Source organism: Pipistrellus hanaki, assembly GCF_964339955.1.
Source record: "Pipistrellus hanaki genome assembly, chromosome: X".
In the NCBI taxonomy this organism is placed as follows: domain Eukaryota; kingdom Metazoa; phylum Chordata; class Mammalia; order Chiroptera; family Vespertilionidae; genus Pipistrellus; species Pipistrellus hanaki.
In genome coordinates, this window is record NC_140524.1 from 13,123,999 (window position 1) to 13,146,693 (window position 22,695).

Genomic DNA, 22,695 nt, shown 5'->3' on the forward strand with positions numbered 1-22,695 from the left:
TGCATCCACATTACATGGAGAATGACATCAGATGTGTATTTCAAGAAGCGAAGTCAGATTACAGCATGTACGATGGATTAGAGAGATGAGTTGGGAAGAGGGGTTGCAGGACTGTAAGTACCTGGCCTAAAGAATCAGAAATGAGGAAGGAAAGAAGCCAATGAGAGTTTCTGAGCAAAGGAATGATAAGGTTGTTGTGAGAATGTCTTAGGGAGCTAACAAGAACAGAGTAGGAGAAATCATTGCAATAGCCTGGGAGATAGGTGCTGGTGATAAGACCTTGGACTAGGGTGGGAACACAGGACTAGAAAGAACTGGGAAAATGTAACAAAGACTGCAGAGGAGAAGGGAGGAGAGGATTAGAGACGTGATTCTAGGGTGACTAGAAGAAAAGTAATACCATTAAGAGAAACATAATGCCAAAAGAAGGAACTGGGAAGGGAGAAAGAGCTGAGGAATTTTGGTTTGGCCTATATCTGGGCTGCCAGGTGGAAAGTCAAGGAAACTCCAGCAAGCAGTAAGAAATGAGAAACTGGGGTCAGAAGAAAAGTCAGCACTAGAAAACAAAGCCAAGGGGGAGGGAGTGCCTAGGGAAGCTTTACCTATCAGCTGTTATTAGATGGGATGAGAGTGTGTGGAAAAAGTCTTGGTAAATTCAAGAGCTTTGTTAATAACATATGGTGTTATCTGTAGAGAAGTGACTGGAGCCAGGGGCAAAGAATGAATAGAAAGAAGGGTAGGGAGTTGGCAAATCTTCCATGGGGAGGTTGAAAGAGGAGCAAGAGAGATTAATCAGATTCACATAATCACGAAATCTGTTCTACCTGGACTCCCAGTGCCTCCTAAAGACCACCCTCCACAGTCTCTGTTCATTTTTAAAAAATATTCTTTATTGATTTTAGAGAGGGAGAAAGATAGAAACATCAATGATGAGAGAGAATCATTCATCAGCTCCCTCCTGCACACCCCTGCTCAACCACTGAGCCACACTGGTTGGGCTCTATTCATTCTTTATCTTACTAAACTCTAACATTTCAGACCATGCTCTACTCCTTATTTCTTGAGATTTTTCTCTTCTACTGACTTCTACCAAAGTCTTCTCTCAGATTTTCTACTGCCTCTTCTTTCTCTTCTCCAGTGGTTCTTCTCTTCCCATCATGGAAAAATGTTCATGTCCCTTAGGGTTCTTTCCTCGGCCTACATCTCTTTGAGAGTACTCTTGTGGATGTACATGATTTTTCCCAATACTGATATGCGAATAACTTCAGAAACCTTAGTCATGTTTCCTACTGCTTCTGAGCTATTGCCACCTGGTTGTTATACTGCTGTTATACCACACATTCAGACTTATTTTCCCTGGGGTTTATCTCCAACACATTCCTTCTCCTATAATGTCTATTTTGATGACTGGGAGCAGTCCCAATCATTCAAGCCAAAAAATCACAGGAATCATTCTCAACTCGAATATTTTCTTCAACTCACGCCTCTAACGACCATGCAAATTCTGAATCTCTCAATACTGTCCCCTCCTTTCTATTGCAACTATAACTGTATTAGGCTCTTATTGCTAACCTGAAAAACAAAAATAACTTCCTGCCTCCAGTCTCTCTCTCCCTATTGTATCATACATGCTGCAATCTGACTCTTCCTGAAATACACGTCTGATATGTCATTCTCCATGTAACATGTATACAGCTTCATTGCCTTCTATTCTCCACTCCTCCCTCTACCCCCTATATTCCAGCTCCAATAGACCACAAAGCCATTTACACCATATATGGTATTTTTTCATATTGCTATACATGTAATATGAAAACTCTCTACCTGATATGCTCCCCCCACTTTCTCTCCTGTCCAGGAAATTGATACCATTCTTCAAGACTTGGTTCAAATATTACCTCCTCTTTAAAGCATTCTATGACTCATCACACAGTTAATCATCCTCTCCCTTGTAACCTCATAGCATTATGCAACCACTGCAGACTTCGCCATGTTATACCACAATTACTCATCTCCACATCATTCACCTGGCATGATGTTAGATTCACCACAGGGCTCAATGAAAGTTCTGGAATAAAGATATGAATACATGAATAAGCAGAGAGTCAATTTGTCTTTCTCATCCTCTATAGCACCTGAACTTAAAGTGTTCCTAGAAGGAAATCTAGAAGCATCTCTCCCATGGTAGTCTACCAGATTACAACGTATTACATGCCTAAAGTGGCCTCTACTGGACTCACAAGGTCAACACCAAGAAAAATTCCTGAGCACCCTCAAGATCAAAAGGTGGCTATGATCTTTGAGATGAAGTCAAATCACAGTGATGAGGCCTGTTCCCTCCCGAATTCACTCATCAGATCCACTTCTACTGAGCACCTACTGTCCACTGGACTCTACTAGCTAGGCACAAAGGGCCAAAAGGACTTACCATTACTTAGGACCACAGACAAAGCAGCATATAAGTAAGACAGAATTCCTTTATTTAGTACAGCCTGACTGAGTACCTTTGTGTGCCAGTCTCTGTCCTATGTGCTGAGGATAGACAAGCATTCCTGTCCTCAGACAAAGAACAAGGTAAAGCAGTGAAATATATAAAATAGGAGATAGTGGCAGGTGCTCAGGAGAAACAAATAAACATGGAAGGGAGAGAGGAAGTTTTGGGAGGGGAATTACAAGTTTAGACAAATGGCCAGGGAAGGTTTCATAAGTGTTAACATATGAGAAAAAGGGCTCTGGGGACACAAAGAGGGAGTGATATCTTTACGGGAAGCTAGAGAAGACTTCAGAGAGGCATGATTTTGAGGTGGGTTCTGAAGGATGGATAGTGGCTTCTGAAAGGGCATTCAGGTACAGTGGGAACAGCACATGTAAGGGTAAAGAGGCATGGGAGGGCTTCTCAGGCTGAGAAAAGGGAAGAAAGCGGCTTTGTGTAGTCTGAGAACAGTATGGGAGATGTGGTAAGAGCCAAGACAAGAGAAGTTAGGAGGAATTTTTATGCCATATAAATGAGAGTGGATTTTATTCTATGGGCAGTAGGGTGCCAACAAAGGTTCTGGAGCTGAGAAGCAAGCTGATCAGCCTAGGTGTAAGGAGGGTTGCTCTGGAGGCATCGTGCAGGCCAGAGTGATGGGAGAAGACCATGAAGGAGGGCCACCATGACAATCTAAGGAAGTGACTACTGTGCTTGGACAGCTGACCGAGTCAGACTGCACTTCCACAGCAGTGTTTACATATCTGAAACAAACAGGTGTCCACTTCCAAATGCCAGTGAGATGACAGCTCTTTGTCAAACAAAAAATTCATATTTTGCAAGAGAATCCACAATTAATGCTATTTTTTATAACTTTAAGAAACATTATGATGACTGTTTTGGGGCTTCTATATAACCACGTAAGTGGCTTTCTTTATACGATGCTTTCTGCTACTAGCTGCTTGTTTTTATACCTGGACTAAATGTTGTGTCCAATCAGTCAAAATGTTAATGTAAAATTTAGTGGAAGAAGAAAAAAATTAGAAGTCAGTGTCAAATGGGCATTTTATTCACCCATTCAGCACTAATTCCCACCTTCTAGAGCACATGTGTCAAACACAAGGCCCGCGGGCCAAATCCAGCCTGCCAGGCCTTGCAATGTGGCCCGCACCGCGCTGTCATCACTGCACTCCGCTGTCAGTTTATGACATTGTCAGTTTATGACTGTTCAGTAAACCATTCGGCCCGTGATTTAGGCTGGATTTTAGATTTTGGCCCCTTCTCTGATTGAGTTCGACACCCCTATTCTAGAGTATCATATGAAAACAAAAGAAAGCTTGCTAAGTGTCCTCCCAATTATAGAAAGACTATATGCTCCTTCCAAGTGGAAGGGGAAAAAACAAAGCATGCCTAATTCCATCTGCTCTCCAAATACCCCAAGTACTGAAACTTTTGGTGTATTTCCTCTGGCCTCTTTTCTACAGGTAGTTTTTGTTTTACATCATTTAGAACACAATCTTGTCACAGCACCAGTTTCAATAATTTTTCGAGTTCATTGTTAATGACAGCATAAAATGGAATCAGGCATATGTGTGACTCAAGACAAAAGTCTCAGAGGTGAAGGCATTATAACACTTGCATTAATTCTAAATTTTTGATGAATCTCCCCTACACAGTATTAACATAAAATATTTTACTCTGTCCCAGTGTGACCCTTGGGAGCTATACTGAATGAGTCTAATCCGTGCTTCACAGAAGCCACTTCATTCATTCTAAGGTAGCTCTATCATTTCTCCCTTTGTCTTCTTCTCTTCACATGAAAGATCAACATTTATTTTGATCATTTCTCATATTGCAGCACCTTTACTAGCCTGGTTCCCTTTGTCTGAACCATCTCTAGTTTGTCACTGTTCCTCTTAAAATATGGCATCAAGATTTGAACACGACACTTCTGATGGGACTACCATCTCATTTTGTCTCGCCGTTATTATACTTTTCTTAATTCACCCAATAGGTCTATTAACTTTTTAAAAAAAATTTTTTTGGTGTTTTTATTTATTTTTAAATAAATCTTTATTGTTCATATTATTACAATTGTTTCTCCTCCCCCCCATAGCTCCCCTCCACCTGATCCCCACTCCACACTCTGCCCTTACCTCCCCCCCCCCCGCTGTCCTCATTCATAGGTATATGATTTTTGTTCAGTGTCTTCCTGTACCCCCCACAAAGACACCCCTTTCCCCCTGAGAATTATCAATCCCCTCCCTGATTCTATGCCCCTGATTATATTATATTTACCAGTTTATTCTGTTCCTCAGATCTTTAATTCAGTTGACTTTTAGATTCACTTGTTGATAGATATGTATTTGTTGTTCATAATTTAGGTCTATTAACTTTTTAATCAATCATGTATAATTACTGGGTCAAATAAGAAGGGGTCCCTGTTGAAACAAACCTCTTCCATCTTTATTAATACAACTGTAAATGTTATTTATGTTAAACTTCATGTTATTAGTTTCACTACAAAATCCTAGCTGATTAAGATAGTTCCCAATTCCAATTCTGCCATCTAGCACATTGGCTGGCTTTGTGTTTTTTACATATTGGACACGCATGCTTTTTATGTGCTCATTTGCACTGCATTAGAAACACTGGAGGCAAAGGGCCTACACTACAAGATAAGAGTGACCACCCTTCCTGGTTGGTAGCAAGCTTTCAATACAATCTATAACTCCACCTAAATATACTGCCACTAGTTGGCTGTGATTCAATTAAGACAATGTGAATAACACTCCCAATGGTTTCTTTCTTTTCTTGCTACTTAAAAGTCATATATTTAAATGATTAATTCTAGAATTGCTGCCAATTGTTACCAAGAGTTGACATCTAGCTCACTGCTCCGTTAATTTCCAGACTCTTCTTTTGTATTTTGTAAAACGAGGAACATTTATTCAGCTCCAGTCTTACTTAGAAGCCTGAATAGATTCACATAAATAAATATCCAGTCTCAGGACCCTATGAATATTATAGAAGTAAACTCCTACAACTAAGGCAGCAGGAGTAATAAACAGAATTTTTCAGACTTTGGACACAATACTGAACATAAAAATAATCAAAAGATGCAATCTAATCTAGATTAGAACTGTCCTGAAGAAATTGCAGGGTAAAAGCAATAAAACTAAAGTGAGATTCCCCTAACAGTCTCACTGTCTCCTGTGTAAAAGCTGCTGTTGGGCTCTCTTCGATGTATCCTGGACCTATTCGCTCCCCCTTGGTCCATCTCATCAAAGTAAAGCTGTCCCTTCAGGCCAGTCTGAGCAATGGCGACCCATCACAGAGGCCATTCACTCCTTCTTTCCCTTCTGGAGCACACTGTCTCCATCTCATCTTTCCACCAATGGAACATTACTTAAAACATTGTGGTAAACATTACGTGGCTCTGGAATGAAAAGGTAGAGTGGCATTAAGCCACACCATAGTCAGCCTAGTTCTAAACTGCTACCTGATGCTTTGTAATCGAACACTTAAAAAGTTCTAGAGAGGTGGGTCTGAACAAGGGACTCACACCAGTATCTTCTATGATGTTTTAAAAATTACAACTGTGGCCGAAACGGGTTTGGCTCAGTGGTAGAGCGTCAGTCTGCAGACTGAAAGGTCCCAGGTTCGATTCCGGTCAAGGGCATGTACATTGGTTGCGGGCACATCCCCGGTAGGGGGTGTGCAAGAGGCAGCTGGTCGATGTTTCTCTCTCATCGATGTTTCTAACTCTCCCTCTCCCTTCCTCTCTGTAAAAAATCAATAAAATATATTAGAAAAAATTACAACTGTGCCTGGACCAAAGAGCTAGATGTTCTGATGTAATAAATCTAGGACATTGTGGTGTTTTTAAGCTCCACAGGTGAATTTTCTCTGTGCTTCTTCTAAAGAACCACTGTTCTACACCCACCTACCGTAACTTCTCCAAACTAGCAAGTGGGTACAGTTACCAACCCCTCCCCACTATTATGAGAGACAAAACTTATTTTTTTAAATTCACTCTATTCCTACATATATAGGTGTTAGTGTAAAATAAGCTTTGCATAAGCCAAAAATTAAGAGTTGAGAAGCAATGTATCCCCCATGTTAATCCGAGCCACAGTCAATCTTGCAAAGTAGAAGAGAAACAGTTTAGCATTATCTTTAACAGTTAGGGTCATCTTTATGGTCTTAGATTCTACTTACCGTTTCCAAACTTCTTAAATAAAGACGATAATTTGTGATGTAAACTCTTCCCTTAATGGGGCCATTGAAAGGACATATGTAAATAACTTCTTTGTCTATTAAGATAAAAAAAGTACCCTAAAATAATGGAAATATATACCAAGATATACAACAAATGGCACTAATTTAATATAAACTATTTGGCTATAACTACAATAAAAGTCACTGAAAAGTTTGAAAGCAAGCATTGGCAATGTTTCTACATTACCATGCTCCATCCAGTGAGGCTGTTAGGGAACGAGTGGGGCCACACGTCACCTGTAGGTACCAGTGGTGCTTCTCTGAGCTTGCTCATCATGTTATCACTACCTGGAGCAAGGGGATAATGGCTGGAGAGCAGAAGTGAATGAGGATACTGATGCTGCTACTCTCAAGAGGTTATAAAGGTAACTGCTGAGCTAGTTCAACCAGAGGATTGCAATTCTGTAGGACAGTCTCATGGACTAACCACCAGATGGGGTTTGAGGTTTGCCAACCCCTAATCATACAAACATTGTGCTGTTTTTAATAAATGAATGTCAGCAGTAGAGAGGTTTTGATAGTCTACTCGTTCTCTTTTAATAGTCCAGATGAGAGTTTAGCTAGATACATCTCAAACATTTAAGTGATATAAAACAGATGGCCAAGAGAATAGTACAATTTTGGTAGAATCAAACATAAGGAGAAACTAAATTAGGAGAGTTAATTTACTATAAAAATGTATCTTTCTCTTATCTTTCAAGGATATCTTTGAATGTGTTATTGGCTTTTATTTTTTTAAAACAAGCTTGAAATCCCTTTCTCCTCAGGTGCTCAATGAAAAATACCCAGTAAGGCTACCTCATGCTAATTCAGTTACTACACACCAGTTAAAGGTTTTGGCACTGATACAGAGCATCAAAACTTCATATGTGGAAATCACCAAAAGTAAACTTTGCTCTTATCCAAAAATTGGAATGCTTGCAAGTCGGTGGACATGAAATAGTTTCTCCTGCTGCATGGTTAACTAATTCACAAAGGCACCATATCTATGACCTTAATCTAATTAGCACTATCCATTTAAGCTAAACAATCAAGATCTTAGTCAATACACCAAAGGTTCCCTGAAACAATGGTAACTATATTATCACCAAATACATGGGAATCTGAGAGGGAGTTGACCCTAATGTAATCAGCCCTTGGCTCAGAAGCTGTCAGATGTGTCTGTATTCTTAAACCAGAATAATCTGGTTCTTCCAAAGTAGATACTTTCCTCTTAATATAAATTTGTCAAGAAAAAATAAGTCAACAATAAAATTATAACATCAATATTACTAACTTGTTATCTGGCAAATGAAAGCTATTTTAAACCATTATGGTTTCCTACATTTCAGAGAAGAGAATACTGAGATTTTTAAGCCTTTAACTTGATCATTTTAAAGCATACATCATAGACTAGAAAACCTTAATATCATTTTGTCCTTATAACCTCAAGCCATGAGAGCTTATCACTCCAATAAGTAACTTTCAACAGATAACCCACATTTCCCCCAAAAAATAATTATGTCTTTGATACAGAGAAAAGTATATCATTATCCTGGAGAGCACAAAGCTCTTGAAAGAACTCTTTGATCAAGAAATTAATGCACAAAGTTCTCTCCATATTAACACTTAAACAAAGCTAGCTTATTTGTCTAAATTTGACTTCTAAGAACATAAAGAATAGAAGCCATCTGATCCTACTGGACATCTCACCAATTTATGCAAATCCTAACTTTACAGGATCCTTACCAGTAATGCGAGTTTCTCCTGGAAGTCGAGGAACAGCCTCACTGAGATCCCGATTGACTCCATCTCTAGAAGTCTGTAAATGAAACAGTGGCATCAGAAGTAATGACATTACATTTGCACAGGTTTTCAAGCAACCTGTAACACAACTGACCAGAAATACACTTTTATAAAGGAAAAATAAAATCAGAGAAATACTTATCATTATAGAACGTTGGCACAGAAAATTTAAACTAAAACATACCCTCAAAATTCATTAGTAGTGGTAACTTTTAGTCTGCAAATAATATTAGCATTTGCTTTTAACAAATAGTAATTTTAAACACCCCTTCCAAGCACTACTCTATTAACAGCATTCAGAAAAATGAGAAAAAGTAAATATTGAATGTCTTCTATAGATACATGTATACTGTGACAATTTTTTTAAAATATTGAATATTTAGTCATTTATCTTTTTTGTTAAGAGTAGAAATGAAAACTTCTTTCAATGGGGCCTTACCTGAGCCATAGTAATCACAGACTCTTCTTACAATGCCAGAAAATAACCTTTATTACATATTGGGTTTCTTATTTTACTAAGATCCTTCCTCACTTACAATAGGTAACATGATAAGAGGAAAGCTGTTATTGAACTTTGGAGCTGACAAGAGGCTTAGGTACCATCTACACAAATACTTGCCATGTTTCTAGGTGTCCTGGCTTCAGCGGTATATCCAGGCCTGTGCCTTATTCAAAGGCCACAGCAGCTCCTTCAGGGAGGCAAGTAGCAACCACTGAAACCCATAGGAAAGTTCTAAGTGTAATTTGACATCATTGGCCATTGTGACCCGGATGCCTGGTAAGGTGTCTCTCAATCTATTCAACTGCCCTAGTGTATTCACAGCAATGACGGGCTGGCTGTGTCCACTTTAGGGCATATGAGGCACATCATTAAAATTTGTTTCGGCAAAATGTTTTTCTCAGCCTTACTTTTCATTCATTTTTTTCTAGTTGTTTTCTAAAATGTCACACTGCAATCATTTCATGTGTGAAGTTACTTAATACTTACCTCAAAGGGGTTTTATGAATGTATTAAGTGAAACAAAATGCACAAGCACACTTTTGTGAATTATCAAGGGCTATGTAAAGTATTACCAACTGAGAGAAATGGGGATTGTATATTTAGGTAATATACAAGCTAACAAAGAGGGGTGCTTTCCTGGGTTTTTAGTGGTTATATCTTTTTTTTTAATATGTATTTTATTGATTTTTACAGAGAGGAAGAGAGAGAGATAGAGAGTTAGAAACGTCGATGCGAGGGAAACATCGATCAGCTGCCTCTTGCACACTCCCTACTGAGGATGTGCCCGCAACCAAGGTACATGCCCTTGACCGGAATCAAACCCAGGACCTTTCAGTCCACAGGCCAACACTCTATCCACTGAGCCAAACCGGTTTCGGCGGTTATATCTTTTTATTCAGGCACAAAATGAAAATTCTTAGCCAATTTTCAATATGTTTTAGTGCTTGCAAGCTAAGCATTTTTAACTAGGAGGACAAGACAAGTTGTCCCCAGCCAGGAATGCCTTCCTCAATAAAGAGCAAAACCTCACACCTTATATAATAAGATGGGAAATAAATTACCATCATCCTTTAACACCACCTCGCACTAACTAAAAACAAGTATAGTGAGCAAATTTAATATTCAGTATGCCTTTGAAATATCACAGTTCTGGGTCAGAAAAAAGCATAATTCAACCACAAAATAAGGAAAACAAATGTTTGATTAACACAGGATAACATGAAATTAGCATAGGATATACTTTATTTTAATGTTATACCTTCATGGAGTTACTTTTTAAAAAAATATATTTTTATTGATTTCAGAAAGGAAGGGACAGGGAGAGAGAGACAGAAACATCAATGATGAGAGAGAATCATTATTCAGCTGCCTCCTGCATGGCCCCTACTGGGGATCAAGCCCATAAAAGGGCATGTGCCATTGACCTGAATTGAACCTGAAACCCTTTAGTCCACAGGCTGACGTTCTATCCACTGAGCCAAACCAGATAGGGCTATTTTTGTTTTTAGAACTGATTTTTGTACCATAACATTACTAAAATACAATAAAAATGTATGTAATCTTAGTGAGTCCTTATAAACATGATACCAAAAGCAGAAAATATAAAGGAAAAGCGTGGTAGATGTGATTACATAAAAACTTTAAACCTGTGACTTTCAAAATAAGAACAAAATATTATAATTATCTTTAAACAAAATCCTGTAAATATAATTAAAAGGTTGACAAATTAGGTGAAAAGGGTGAAGGGGAATAAGATGTACAAACTTCTAGTTATAAAATAAGCCAGCCACAGAGACATAGTGTACAGTTCAGGGAATATAGTCAATAAAAAACAAAAACAAAATTAGGGCAAATATTTGTAATGTATATTATAAAGAGTTGGTTAAATATATATAAAGAACACTTATAAATCAAAAGAAAAAGTCCTCCAAACATTCCAAAGGCAATTAGGCAAAGCACATGAATAGTCACTTCACAAAAGAAATTCAAATAAACAAAAGCACATTTTCTTCTTTTTAAAAAGACCAACCTCATTAGTAATCAGGGAAATACAAATTAAAAGACATCAGTTTTCTCCCTTCTGATTGCATCCCCCTACATGGCCATTGGGAGTGTCAATAACCTTTGTGGTGGATAATCAAGAAAATGTATCAAAAGCCTTAAAGGGCCATGAATAAAGCTTATTTTAAATTGATCCCTTACTTCCAATTTATGTTCCAAAATCTCCCTCTAGTTACATAATTTTCTCCTCAATACTTTGAATCATTTTCTGTTAATATTGCATTTGTCTTAGTCATGCAACTATTTTATCATCATAATTAGAAAATAATGCCAATATTCAAGAGGGTTTTCCAATATATCTTTCAGAAACCTTTCAGGGAGAGGGACTGCCTATACCTCAAATGTAATATTCACAATACAGAGATTCTCAAAAATGAAGTTGCATGAAAGGATTTACAAACCAAACTCAAGTAAAACATATAAGATAGCCTGTTTTTCCTAGAACAAGGTGGGATAATAAATAAAGCCACGTGTATTGAAGTATTTACATTATGTGAACGAATAATGTAATTAATAATTCAATAAATCCAAAATGACTGCCTAATATGAAAAGAGAAATGCAGAGAAAGAGATGGGATAAATCTGAAAACATGACTTACCCTCTTAATAGACTCATTTTCCAAGGAGTGTGAATTATATTTAGAAGTTGATGCAGAAGCCATACTGGAACTCTACCAAGAAAGACAACATTCAATATTAACGGAATTGTATGCAATTTCAGACATATGTACACCTGCTTTTTAAATATTGTAATTGAGAACTAACAGTACTACACTTTACAGGCCCTATTTTCACTGTAGTTTCCAGTGGGAATGACACACACAAAGGACTAAGCACAGCACCAGTCAAGGACAGAGCTCCGTGAAAGGTGCAGGGCACTTTGGAGGAACAGGAAAGGGTAGCTAGCTATGTATGCATGAAGGAGCCCAGAGGAAGATAGCACACAGATTTCTGAACTTTTTATTCACTGCATTCAAATAGTCACCTAAAAGAATTTAATGTTTAGCAACTGTGCAGCAGGCCTCAAATTTCCACATTTCTTAATTTTTAAAGATTATTTAGAGGCAGTGGAGTAATAAAAAGGGTAAAAATTGAACTCACGATAGTTTTCTCTTTAAGAATTCTATTTTTGTCCTAGCCAGGTTTCTCAATGGTTAGAGTATTAGCCCAAGGATTGAAGGGTTGTGGGTTCGATTCTGGTCAAGGGCATATACCTTGGTAGCAGGTTCGATCCCCAGCACCAGTTGGGGCAAGTACGGGAGTCAACCAATCGTGTCTCTCTCATATCAATACTTTTCTCTCTGTCTCTCCCCATCCCTTCCACTTTCTTTAAAAATCAATGGGAAAAAAATATCCTCAGGTGAGGATTAACAACAACAACAAAAGAGTTGTATTTTATTCAAATTAAGGCAATTTAAAGTGGCATGAATTTGATGGAAATCAAATTAGTAATATTTGATTTAATCAGTATTTTTCTAAGGAAAGCATTCATTCACTTAATCTAAATAATGCATATTCATCACAAGACAGACATAAATGAAAGAATCATGTCAGAATATATACAATGTTATAATGCAAGATTTACACTTGTGAAGATTATAACAGGAATCTAAGTAATGTTTCAGTTATTTTATTAATCAAAGTTAGTGACAGAGAAGTACACTGAAGTCACAGGGAGGTATACAGAATTCAATTCAACAAAGTGACTGTTGATATTTGTGGAATCTTTTTCCCAGGCTCATTAAATGAGTAACTACTTGCTAACAAAATGCAGCATTGAGAATATCAACACACCTTAGCATAAAAACTAGTGATTTGATAGCTTTTCAGTGTCGATCACTGTCATTAAGTAAGGCCCAAGAGAGATGACAAGATGCAGATAAGCGTAACCACAGGAATGAAGAGGCAGAGAAATGGTCAGGTGAGGACAATCTTATAAGATTAGGAATATCAGCCCCCATCCTCAGAATTGAGCTCTCCAAGGCAAGGCTGAGGGTCTATCTGGGTCATGGTTGTATCCTGGCACACAGTTTACACTCATAACTATTTAGTGAATGAGTGATCATATGCAAAACACACAATATTGTGAAACATCATGATGGGGTTAGATGGTATATTGGTTCACCAAATCCCTGAACACTGAAACTAGGGAACTACTGCTGAGGCATAAAAATAAACAATTAGGGCAAAGCACAATACTTCTTTATAAAAATGGATACTAAATTTCAAAAATCTAAAACTCATACTAAGATGTGGCACAACATAAAGTTAGAAATAACTTTTTTAAAAGATTAATGAGTGATAACTCTAAAACGAATTACATGCTGACAGAATATCCTTGAAAAGCTTCTCTAACCTTAAATTCAAATCCTAGCAAAATAATCCTTTATTCTGAGATAGGAGAATGGATGAGATGGACTATAATAGATAGAGCAAGTAAGATGTTTATGCTCTAAAATTATTCTATTGACTAAACAAGATTATATATTTGGGGACTTTTCTTCAGTAACATACAAAATCACTTTTTAGGAATCAAATATTTAAATCATTTAAAAAGTCAGTGTTTTCAAACAAAAGTTAAATTATTACTGTCAAGTCAAGAGAAGAAATTGAAAATGTTGGGTGATATAGTCAATTCAGTCTTCATCTTCCTGTTCCTGTTTATCAACCATAAAAGATTAATCTTCCTATTTTCAATACTCATTTTAATTTTTCAATTTAAAATTAACTAAATATAACAGAGGAAAGTCCACATTTTCCCCTTATTTTTAACTACCTTATATTTGAGACATAACTCAAATATTATACAACTCACCCTCTTCAAGTGTACAATTTAATGGCTTTTAGTATACCCACAGAGTTATGCAACTATAACTGCAATAAACCTTATAACATTGTCGTCACCCCAAAAGAGAAACCCTGTACTATTATTAGTCACTCATCACTCCCCATTCTCTCAGCCCTGAGGCTATCACGAATTTGCTATCTCTACAGATTTGCCCATCCTGAACATTTTATATAAGTGAATTAATATAATATGAAGTCTTTATGTGTAAAGCACTCATTTTAGAGTTACATTAACTGCTACTAAAAGTTAGATCAAGTACAAATCCGAGAAATCCGAGGGCCCAAGTAAGATGGGTCAGTTTTGAGATGAGGTTCGCTATAAATGCTCATCAGTGAACCTCTTTTTGTTGAAGTTTCCAATTATTCCTGAAATACACAGAAGATGGAACAGTGTGATGCTGCAAAGCGTAGATGTTGGAGCTGACTCCATTCAAATTCTGACTCTGCACCTCAGTATTTGACCTTGGGAAGGTTATTTAACTTCTCTGGCCTTAGGTCTTAGAACAATGCCCCGATATATTTGTTAAACAAATTATTATCACTTTTTCAATTATGAAAGGATAATCATTGAATGCTGACACCATAACTTATTCTACAAATTAGTCCTGACCCTATAAATACTAGGAAGAAAGTTAATGACTACTGGGATAATACATTGCTGGTAGTACTTAGCTATAAAGCTTCTCTTTTTTTTTTTTATTAAAACTTTTTTAAAAATATATTTTATTGATTTTTCACAGAGAGGAAGAGAGAGGGATAGAGAGTTAGAAACATCGATGAGAGAGAATCATCGATCAGCTGCCTCTTGCACACCCCCCACTGGGGATGTGCCCGCAACCAAGGTACATGCCCTTGCCCGGAATCGAACCGGGACCTTTCAGTCCGCAGGCCGACGCTCTATCCACTGAGCCAAACCAGCTATAAAGTTTCTCTTTAAAAAGTACATGAAAATAATGTCTCAGCACCAGGGGGAGCAGTACATGGCTGTGGAAAATGTACTAAATGGATGAGCACAGGCCCTAGGCTTTCTTGAACTTATCAAGCATGGAAAGTTCATCTGTACTTTCATAATATCTCCATTGGTCTAAACACAGTTCAATAATAATTAGAAACTAGAGTGAAGTTTACAAAAGTCAGCTACCCTATTGGTTACAGAGTATTTTGCCCAAAGCCTCTAAAGCTCAAGGTTTAATCCTTTTTGTTTAAAAAACATTGAATTGAGGCTACCTCGACTTTAAAGTGAAATTGAAACTTAATTCCCTATATATATGCTAATTACAAGATTCTAACCAAAGGTAGACTTCTATCATTTTTGATCCTGAAAGACAACTTTTGTTATGATTTAAGCCCAAACCTCCCTATTGTGGAGATGAGCAGATAGCCTAGGCAGTGTTTCCCAAACTTTTGACATATGTGTACCCCTTCTATAATTTTCGTAACGCTGAGTACCCCTCGTACTCATGAGAACGCAGAATTAGGTGCAGCTAAACATGGTGCAGTGCATATCCCCACCAGACTCCGGTGCAACGCGTACCCCCACCAAACTCTTCCCGTACCCCTGGGGGTACACGTACCACACTTTGGGAAACACTGGCCTAGAGGGTGTGTGGCAAGGCCCTGGCATGAGTTAGTGGCAGGGCCAGCTCTAGCCTAGGCTTCTTGACCAACACTGCAATGTCCTTTCCACCCAGAGAAAAGAGCTTCCAAATGGTCTCTATTTTTCAAAGGAAAACAACAACATGTTAGATGTGACTCGTCCCGAGTTCAGCAGAAAAGGAGTTTTAGACTAAGAATCATAGTTAAGAAAATAACTCATTTAAGCAAGAAATCTTTGGGGCTGCCAACCCCCTTCAAATAAAGGTGGCATTACTTAATAAGTCAAAACTTTAAGACACAACATGGCCTTAATTGTGTTTCTCCTTAAATTCAAGACAAATAACCTCAGTGATCTCCCCCAGTTTCCCACCCTCTTCTCTTCCACCTCTCCCTCTGTCTTTGTCTTCTCACTGCCCCTCTCTATCCCTTCTTCCTACCACTTACCAACTTTCAGATATCTGTTGTTACCCTCTACCTCCACCCATCAGAATTCAGACCCCCACTAGAATACAAGCCCCCACCAGAAGACAAGTCTCTACTAGATAGGGATTCTGGTCTGTTTTATTTACTGCTCCATTTTTAACGCCTACAACAGTGACTAGCTGCCACCCAGTAGGTACCGAATAGGCATTTGCTAAATGAATGCATGAACTGGGCAATAACTGCTGCTTGCCCAATGTTTCATTTAAGGCAGAAATTCATGCAAGCTTAAAAAAAATGGTAGAACAAATCTTTGCCTAATCAAGGCATGATGGCTCTGGGCAGCAGAATGCCAGCATTGACTTATGCCTCCTTGAGGCAATAGCACTGAAAAAGAACCTGAACACTACCATCCTACTTCCCAAGAAATAGACATTTCAAATGAAGGCCCCCAAACCTCTTGCATCATGCCCTTCTTCCAGATTAAGAAACTCTTCTACTCTCCATTGAATATGAAAAACAGGACTCCACAAGACACCTGCAAGCAGACATAACTATAAACACTTTCAAACAAATGAGGGCCATTTTTAACCTCTTGTAAAAATCTAAAAGCAGTAGAACCAGAAGATAAGTGTGACCTCCACTTCACAGGGCCTTTGCAAGCAAAATCTAAACTCCAATGGGAGCTCTAGTTTCCATGGTCACCTGATTTGAGATCAATGGGCCTAAATTAGTGGTTTTACTGAACTTTCCATGTAACAACAGAGACAAAAGGCATGCAGGCCTTCTCTTTATTTTTTTAATCAGTGTGCTTTCTTACCCTATGTTCACATTTTTTAAAAATATATTTTTTATTTATTTTTTTACAGAGAGGAAGGGAGAAGGATAAAGAGTTAGAAACATCGATCAGCTGCTTCCTGCACACATCCTACTGGGGATGTGCCCGCAACCAAAGTACATGCCCTGGACCGGAATCGAACTTGGGACCTTACAGTCCGCAGGCTGATGCTCTATCCACTGAATCAAACCTAAAATTTAAGAATGGTCTTTCTCTGGAGCTGCAGTGGCCAACTGGTGGTCCTCAGACCACTGGTGGTCTGTGAGGCCCGAAAAGTTGGCGACTGCTACTCTGGAGGGTCCCCTGAAAGCTAGAGAAACTCTATCCAGTCTGAAAACGAATTTCTAAAGCCTACCAGCGAGAGAGAAGTTATGCATAAGCAACCTCTGGTTCCAGAATTCCAGGTCTTCTAAGGAGGTCTCTTTACTTGGAAGTCTGTTTTGAAAACAAAGGCCAAATACATATGGAAGCCCCAATGCTCCCTTTCTTATAAAACAAATTTCTGTAAATCCCATTTTTTGCTAGCCTGAAATGAAAACCATGGATATTATCAACCTAAACACAATTTCAAAAAATAATTGATATAATGCCTTAACGCCAGTATAAAGGAGAAATAAACGGATACTGAATTATAATGAAATAATTTATTTCACAATACATTACACTAAAAACAAAAACACCATCCCCCATTTCCAATGTGGCCTCTAAGGGGAGTATCACCTCTCCCCTCCAAGAACTATAATAATAGCAGGAAGTTCTGTTCTGTACCTAGAGTGCCAGGAAACACAGAATTTACCAAATCAACTTATTCTGACTTTAGCATTCAAGTTGCTCTGACTGTAGGACATCTAGGAGGCAAGAAAATGAAACGGATGCTTTGATATGTCTTCAACCAAACCACTCTCAGCACAAAAGAGAAATGTTGCCAAAACTTGTTTGGCTCAGTGGATAGAGTGCCTGCCTGCGGACTGAAAGGTCCCAGGTTTGATTCCCGTCAAGGGCATGTACCTTGGTTGTGGGCACATCCCCAGTGGGGGTGTGCAAGAGGCAGCTGATTGATGATTCTCTCTCATCAATGTTTCTAACTCTCTATCGCTCTCTCTGAAAAAAATCAGTAAAATATATTTAAAAAAAGAGAAATGTTTACATCCCAACCATTTTGAGACTAGTACACTATCAATTCAACTTCTACATTTTCCCAATCCACATGAAAATAAATGATGGTTTGCAGAACTAGAAATTTATTTCATTTCTATATATTTTCCTTAAAACAGGGGTTGGTAAACTTTTTCTGTAAAAGGGCACATAGTAAATATATTAGGCTTTGTGAGTCATATAGACTCTATTGTAGCTAATGAATGCTGTTATAGCATGGAAGTGGCCATAGGTAATGCGGAAATGACAGAATGTGGCTATACTCCAGAGTAAGATTTTATTTACAAAAACAAGCTGTCACCCTCTGCCTTAAACTATTAAAATAAATTATTTTAAAGTGAACTTCCCTCAGCCAAAGCAAATAATAATTGTTATTAACCTCACCACTCACAGCTTATACTTTGTAAAAATGCACTATGATCAGCTGCAAAACTGTGCCATGTAGTTGACAAAAGAAGGGGATTCTGTATTTAGACCAGTTTGTGTTTCAAATATTAACTTTGTCACCTGATTAATAATAATAGTCATGTAACCCTGAGTAAACCACAGTTCCCTATCTGTGAAATGGACATGATACTATCTACTGCATGAAGCTGTGATGAGGAACATGTAAAATGATGGCACAGCAGATGGCAAAACAGAGGCACAGGGTCTCTTCCTCTTATAGATGTTTAGATAAACTCTAAGTCATTCCACAAACTGGCACTAATATACTTGGCTAGATTCTTCATAAAATATATGATGCCTAACACTGCCTAACAATTCTTCATACACATTTTCTAAAATGATCTGTATAATCTTGTCAAGGCTCTGAACAGCCTTAAGGCAGTTTATCCTCAAAGCATGCCTACTTCCATTAAAAAAAAACAAAGTAGATACTCGAGTCCTAGCCCAGGGAAACTTTCCCATGGGATCCCTAACATGGAGACCTTGCCTCATTACCTTCTATTCTAACCCAGGAATCTAGAAATACAGTAGAGGCTTCTTAGAGTAAATCTAACTGTATTTATTCTAAAACAGTAAACCCCGGTCAAAGTAAACTGCTTATTATCCGAGTAGATAATCATCCCAAACATATACTGTACAACAGAGCTTCTCATTTGTCTTAGTGACGTCAAACCTCAGGGCTAAAAGGGGTTTGTTTTAATTATTCTTATTTGGAAATTAAGAAATATTAAATAGTTTGCTATTTAGAAACTCTCTCTGAATCATTTTTAAGATTTATTATTCATTTTCAAGATAGCAATACACTTAATTTTACTTATTTATACGTTTGAAAGATCACTGGCTAAAAACAACATAATTCAGACCCAGTGGAGAATGCATTTTGAATCATTTTTTCCCATGGTTGGTGATGGATTTGAGCTGATCCATTCACTCTAATACTTGGTCCCCTCAGGACAAATTGCATATCTTCAAGACAGCTGAACGGCTTTAGAGGCATAAGCTGTGGCACAGAACAGAGTAACTTTAGAATGCTTCATAAATTGAAGTTGGTATGCTAAATAAACGATTAGAAAATTCAACCACCATCAGGTTAACTTTTTAAAATAAAAAGGCCACAAAGTAGTGATATTATATGCATTTAAACAGGCCTTTAAATTTGCCAATGGATTTTGTAACCACCAGATACCTGCCAGTAAACAAAGTTTTAAAATAGAAACAAGATCAAGTTCCCCACCTGCCTGCCAATTCCCAAATTTATGAACCAGCTGATCTGCTCCATGACAAAACTGTATTTTGTTTAACTATTTCCCCTGGTTAGACACTTTCCCCAACAAGTACAATTTACATTTATCAGTAAAAAAAGTACCTTAAACAAAAGTTAACTGTAAATGGTGATGGTAAGAGTAAACATATGCAAACAGTCATAAGCTGTAATAGTAATGAAGGTGCCATTTCAAAACACCTCCTTACTAAGGACCTTCTCAGACTAAGCATTACTGAAAAAAATTCCTCCAACTGGAATTAGAGGGGGGGAACAGAAAGGAACTAAAGAGCAGATGTGCAGTTTTTAGAAAAATAATGAGAAGAGAAAAGGATGGAGATTGACAACCTGCCATTCGGACCAATTCCTCCAGGCACTTTAATTGGGGGGAGAAGCAGCGTTTTATTGGCATAGGGTCCTTAAGACAAAGGAAAATTTTACACACACACACACACACACACACACACACACACACACACCTCATTCTCTGTACATTGTACAAATTTCCAATATTTCACTTGTCATGCTATTCTCTGTGTATCCATTGGCATTTTGGGTTTGTTATATCTGAGCTTCCTAAGGGCAAGGGTTCTCTCACCACGCTGTGGTACCAGCACAGAGCAGCTTGAGCACTCAGTCAATGAATAAATGAATACAGTATCACCCTCATAAACTTTCAGACATCAATCTTCAGCCATTAAAGGTACTACAGCCTCCCTCTCTAGGGCTGATTAGTGTGTGTTTACAACTCCTTTGCATATCTGTATAACTTTTCCACATGTGTAGTATATAACCCTAAATAGTATGTTGAGTTTGAACTTTTATATATAACTGGAATTGTTACACATTCTTCTGCCCTTCGCCTTGTTGTGAGAGCCATAAATATGAATGTGTGGAGTTGTGCTCCATTCGTTTTCACTGCTGCATAGTAGTCCATTGTTCCACACTTTGTTTTCCATGCTCTTCTCTGTGGTTATTTGAACTGGTTCCAGGTTTTGCTGTTACAAACAGTGCTGTTATGAACAATCTTGTAAATGTCTCCTACTTCCAGCACACATTTAAAAACTGCAATGGGTTTTTGTGCTAGATTTTCCAATTGCTTTGTCTGATCTTGGCGTAAGAGAGTGTGTGTGTGTGTGTGTGTGTGTGTGTGTGTGTGTGTGTGCTCGTGCGCGTGCTTGCGCACTTGCTCACATTTTTATCCATTAGCCATCTTCTCAATATAATGAGATGGCTAATGGATGAAAATGTAGACACATCAACCATTGAAAAGAAATGCAAAATAAAACCCAGGGTTGTCAACACTCAATTCAAACAGAAAGGGGGGGAAAGGCAAAAGAATGGATGGGCACTGTCTGAGTTTCCTGGAACTGCTGTAATAAAGTGTCACAAACTGATGGCTTACAAAATAAATTCATTCTCTCCCTATTCTAAAGGCTACAAGCCTGAAATCAGGGTGTCAGTAGGGCCATGTTCCCCTACAGGCTTAAGGGCAGGGTCCTTCCTGTCTCTTCCATCTTTTGGTGGTTGCAACCGCAGCATTTCTCTCTCTCTATTTGTCATCACATGACCTTCTTCTCTGTTTATCTCTGCATATTGTTCTCCTCTAAGGACATCAGTCATATTAGATTAAGAGCCCACCCTCCTCCAGTATGACCTTAAGTAGTTATATCTACAATGACTCTATTTCCAAATAAGGTCACATTCCAAGGTACTGGGGCATGGGTCTATCATCATATCTTTCTGGGGAACACAAGTCCAATTCATAACAGAGATAAGAGGTTAGCTACAGAAATTAACAAACTACAAAATGATCATGTGGTTACATTCAGAACAATTTAGTTTGTCAATCCATTTATAAGCATTCACTAAATATCTATTAAATTAGTCAGCACTGAAATATTAATACCACTTCTTAGAAGAAATAATGAAATGACACAAGGCCAATCACTACTGAGACACTCCTTACTCAGCATGAATAATTGTTTAATTTTGTTCCCAAAGAGGTAAAAAATATCAGCTAGTAACTACATATTGGGCAACTACTCTGGACCACAATGGGAAATTCTTAAAAAAATGAGTCAGATCTTCAAGGAGTTAGCAACTGAGTTGGGGGGATTAATAAATGTAAGTCAATTAAATAGTTATAAAAAACAATGAATAGGTATAAATTAAATAATAATAAATACAATAATATAAGTAATACTATACAATTAAGGCAAAATAGAATACCTGGTCATCAATGATCATGGCTCCATTTATTATTAATCCTTTATGATATGCCAGGTAGTTTTTTAAACACAGATGAACTCATTCAATGCCCTTAACAACCTCATAAGGCAACTACTATTACCTTCATATGAAAAAAACACACAACCCCAAGGAACATTAAGGTTAAAAAGCATGTCCACTAAGAACTGTCAATGTTAGAATTCAAACACAATCAGTCTGGCACTCTTACCCGTTAATTCTCTAATAGATATCAAGTTAAAAATGGGGATATTAAATACCCTGTTTCCCCGAAAATAAGATAGTGTCTTATATTAATTTTTTCTCCCAAAGTTGCACTAGTTCTTATTTTCAGGGGATGTCTTATCTTTCCATGCGCTAGGTCTTATTTTTGGAGGATGTCTTATTTTCAGGGAAACAGGGTAGAAATTAGAGGTGAGAAACCAAGATGACACCATAGACAAACACCTAAACTGCTGCCTCACACAACAATTTCAAAACTACAACTAAAAGACAGAATGGACATCATCCAGAACCACAGGAAAGCTGGCTGAGTGGAATTCTACAACTAAGGAAAAGAGGAAAGCACATGGAGAATCAGAGGAGCTACAAAGGAGTGAAGTACTGAGACACGTGTACAGAGAAAAAGGGCAGCTGAGTGCCTGGCTGGCTCTCTCTGGCAGGAGAGGGAAGGAAGCCCCCAACTGCACTGAACCCCATCATTTGCACTGAACCCCAGTTCCGGGCAAAACCCCTGGACCTAGGCTCATACAGGGGGACTCTGGACTGTCAGGTAGAGAGAA

The 22,695-nt window shown here is 38.0% G+C and overlaps 1 protein-coding gene across 2 annotated transcripts in view; it reads right to left on the minus strand.

Annotated features, from left to right (window-relative positions):
• Nucleotides 1-22,695, minus strand: part of MTM1 (myotubularin 1) — a 105,831-nt gene that overhangs the window by 69,251 nt on the left and 13,885 nt on the right. For both annotated transcript variants that reach the window (XM_084871207.1, XM_084871206.1), the window contains exons 2-4: nucleotides 11,699-11,770; nucleotides 8,480-8,552; nucleotides 6,692-6,786 (exon numbers count right to left, since the gene is read on the minus strand). In XM_084871207.1, coding sequence (XP_084727333.1) covers nucleotides 6,692-6,786; nucleotides 8,480-8,552; nucleotides 11,699-11,761 — 231 coding nt within the window. In that variant the 5' untranslated portion in view covers nucleotides 11,762-11,770. The remainder of the gene's footprint in view (nucleotides 1-6,691; nucleotides 6,787-8,479; nucleotides 8,553-11,698; nucleotides 11,771-22,695) is intronic.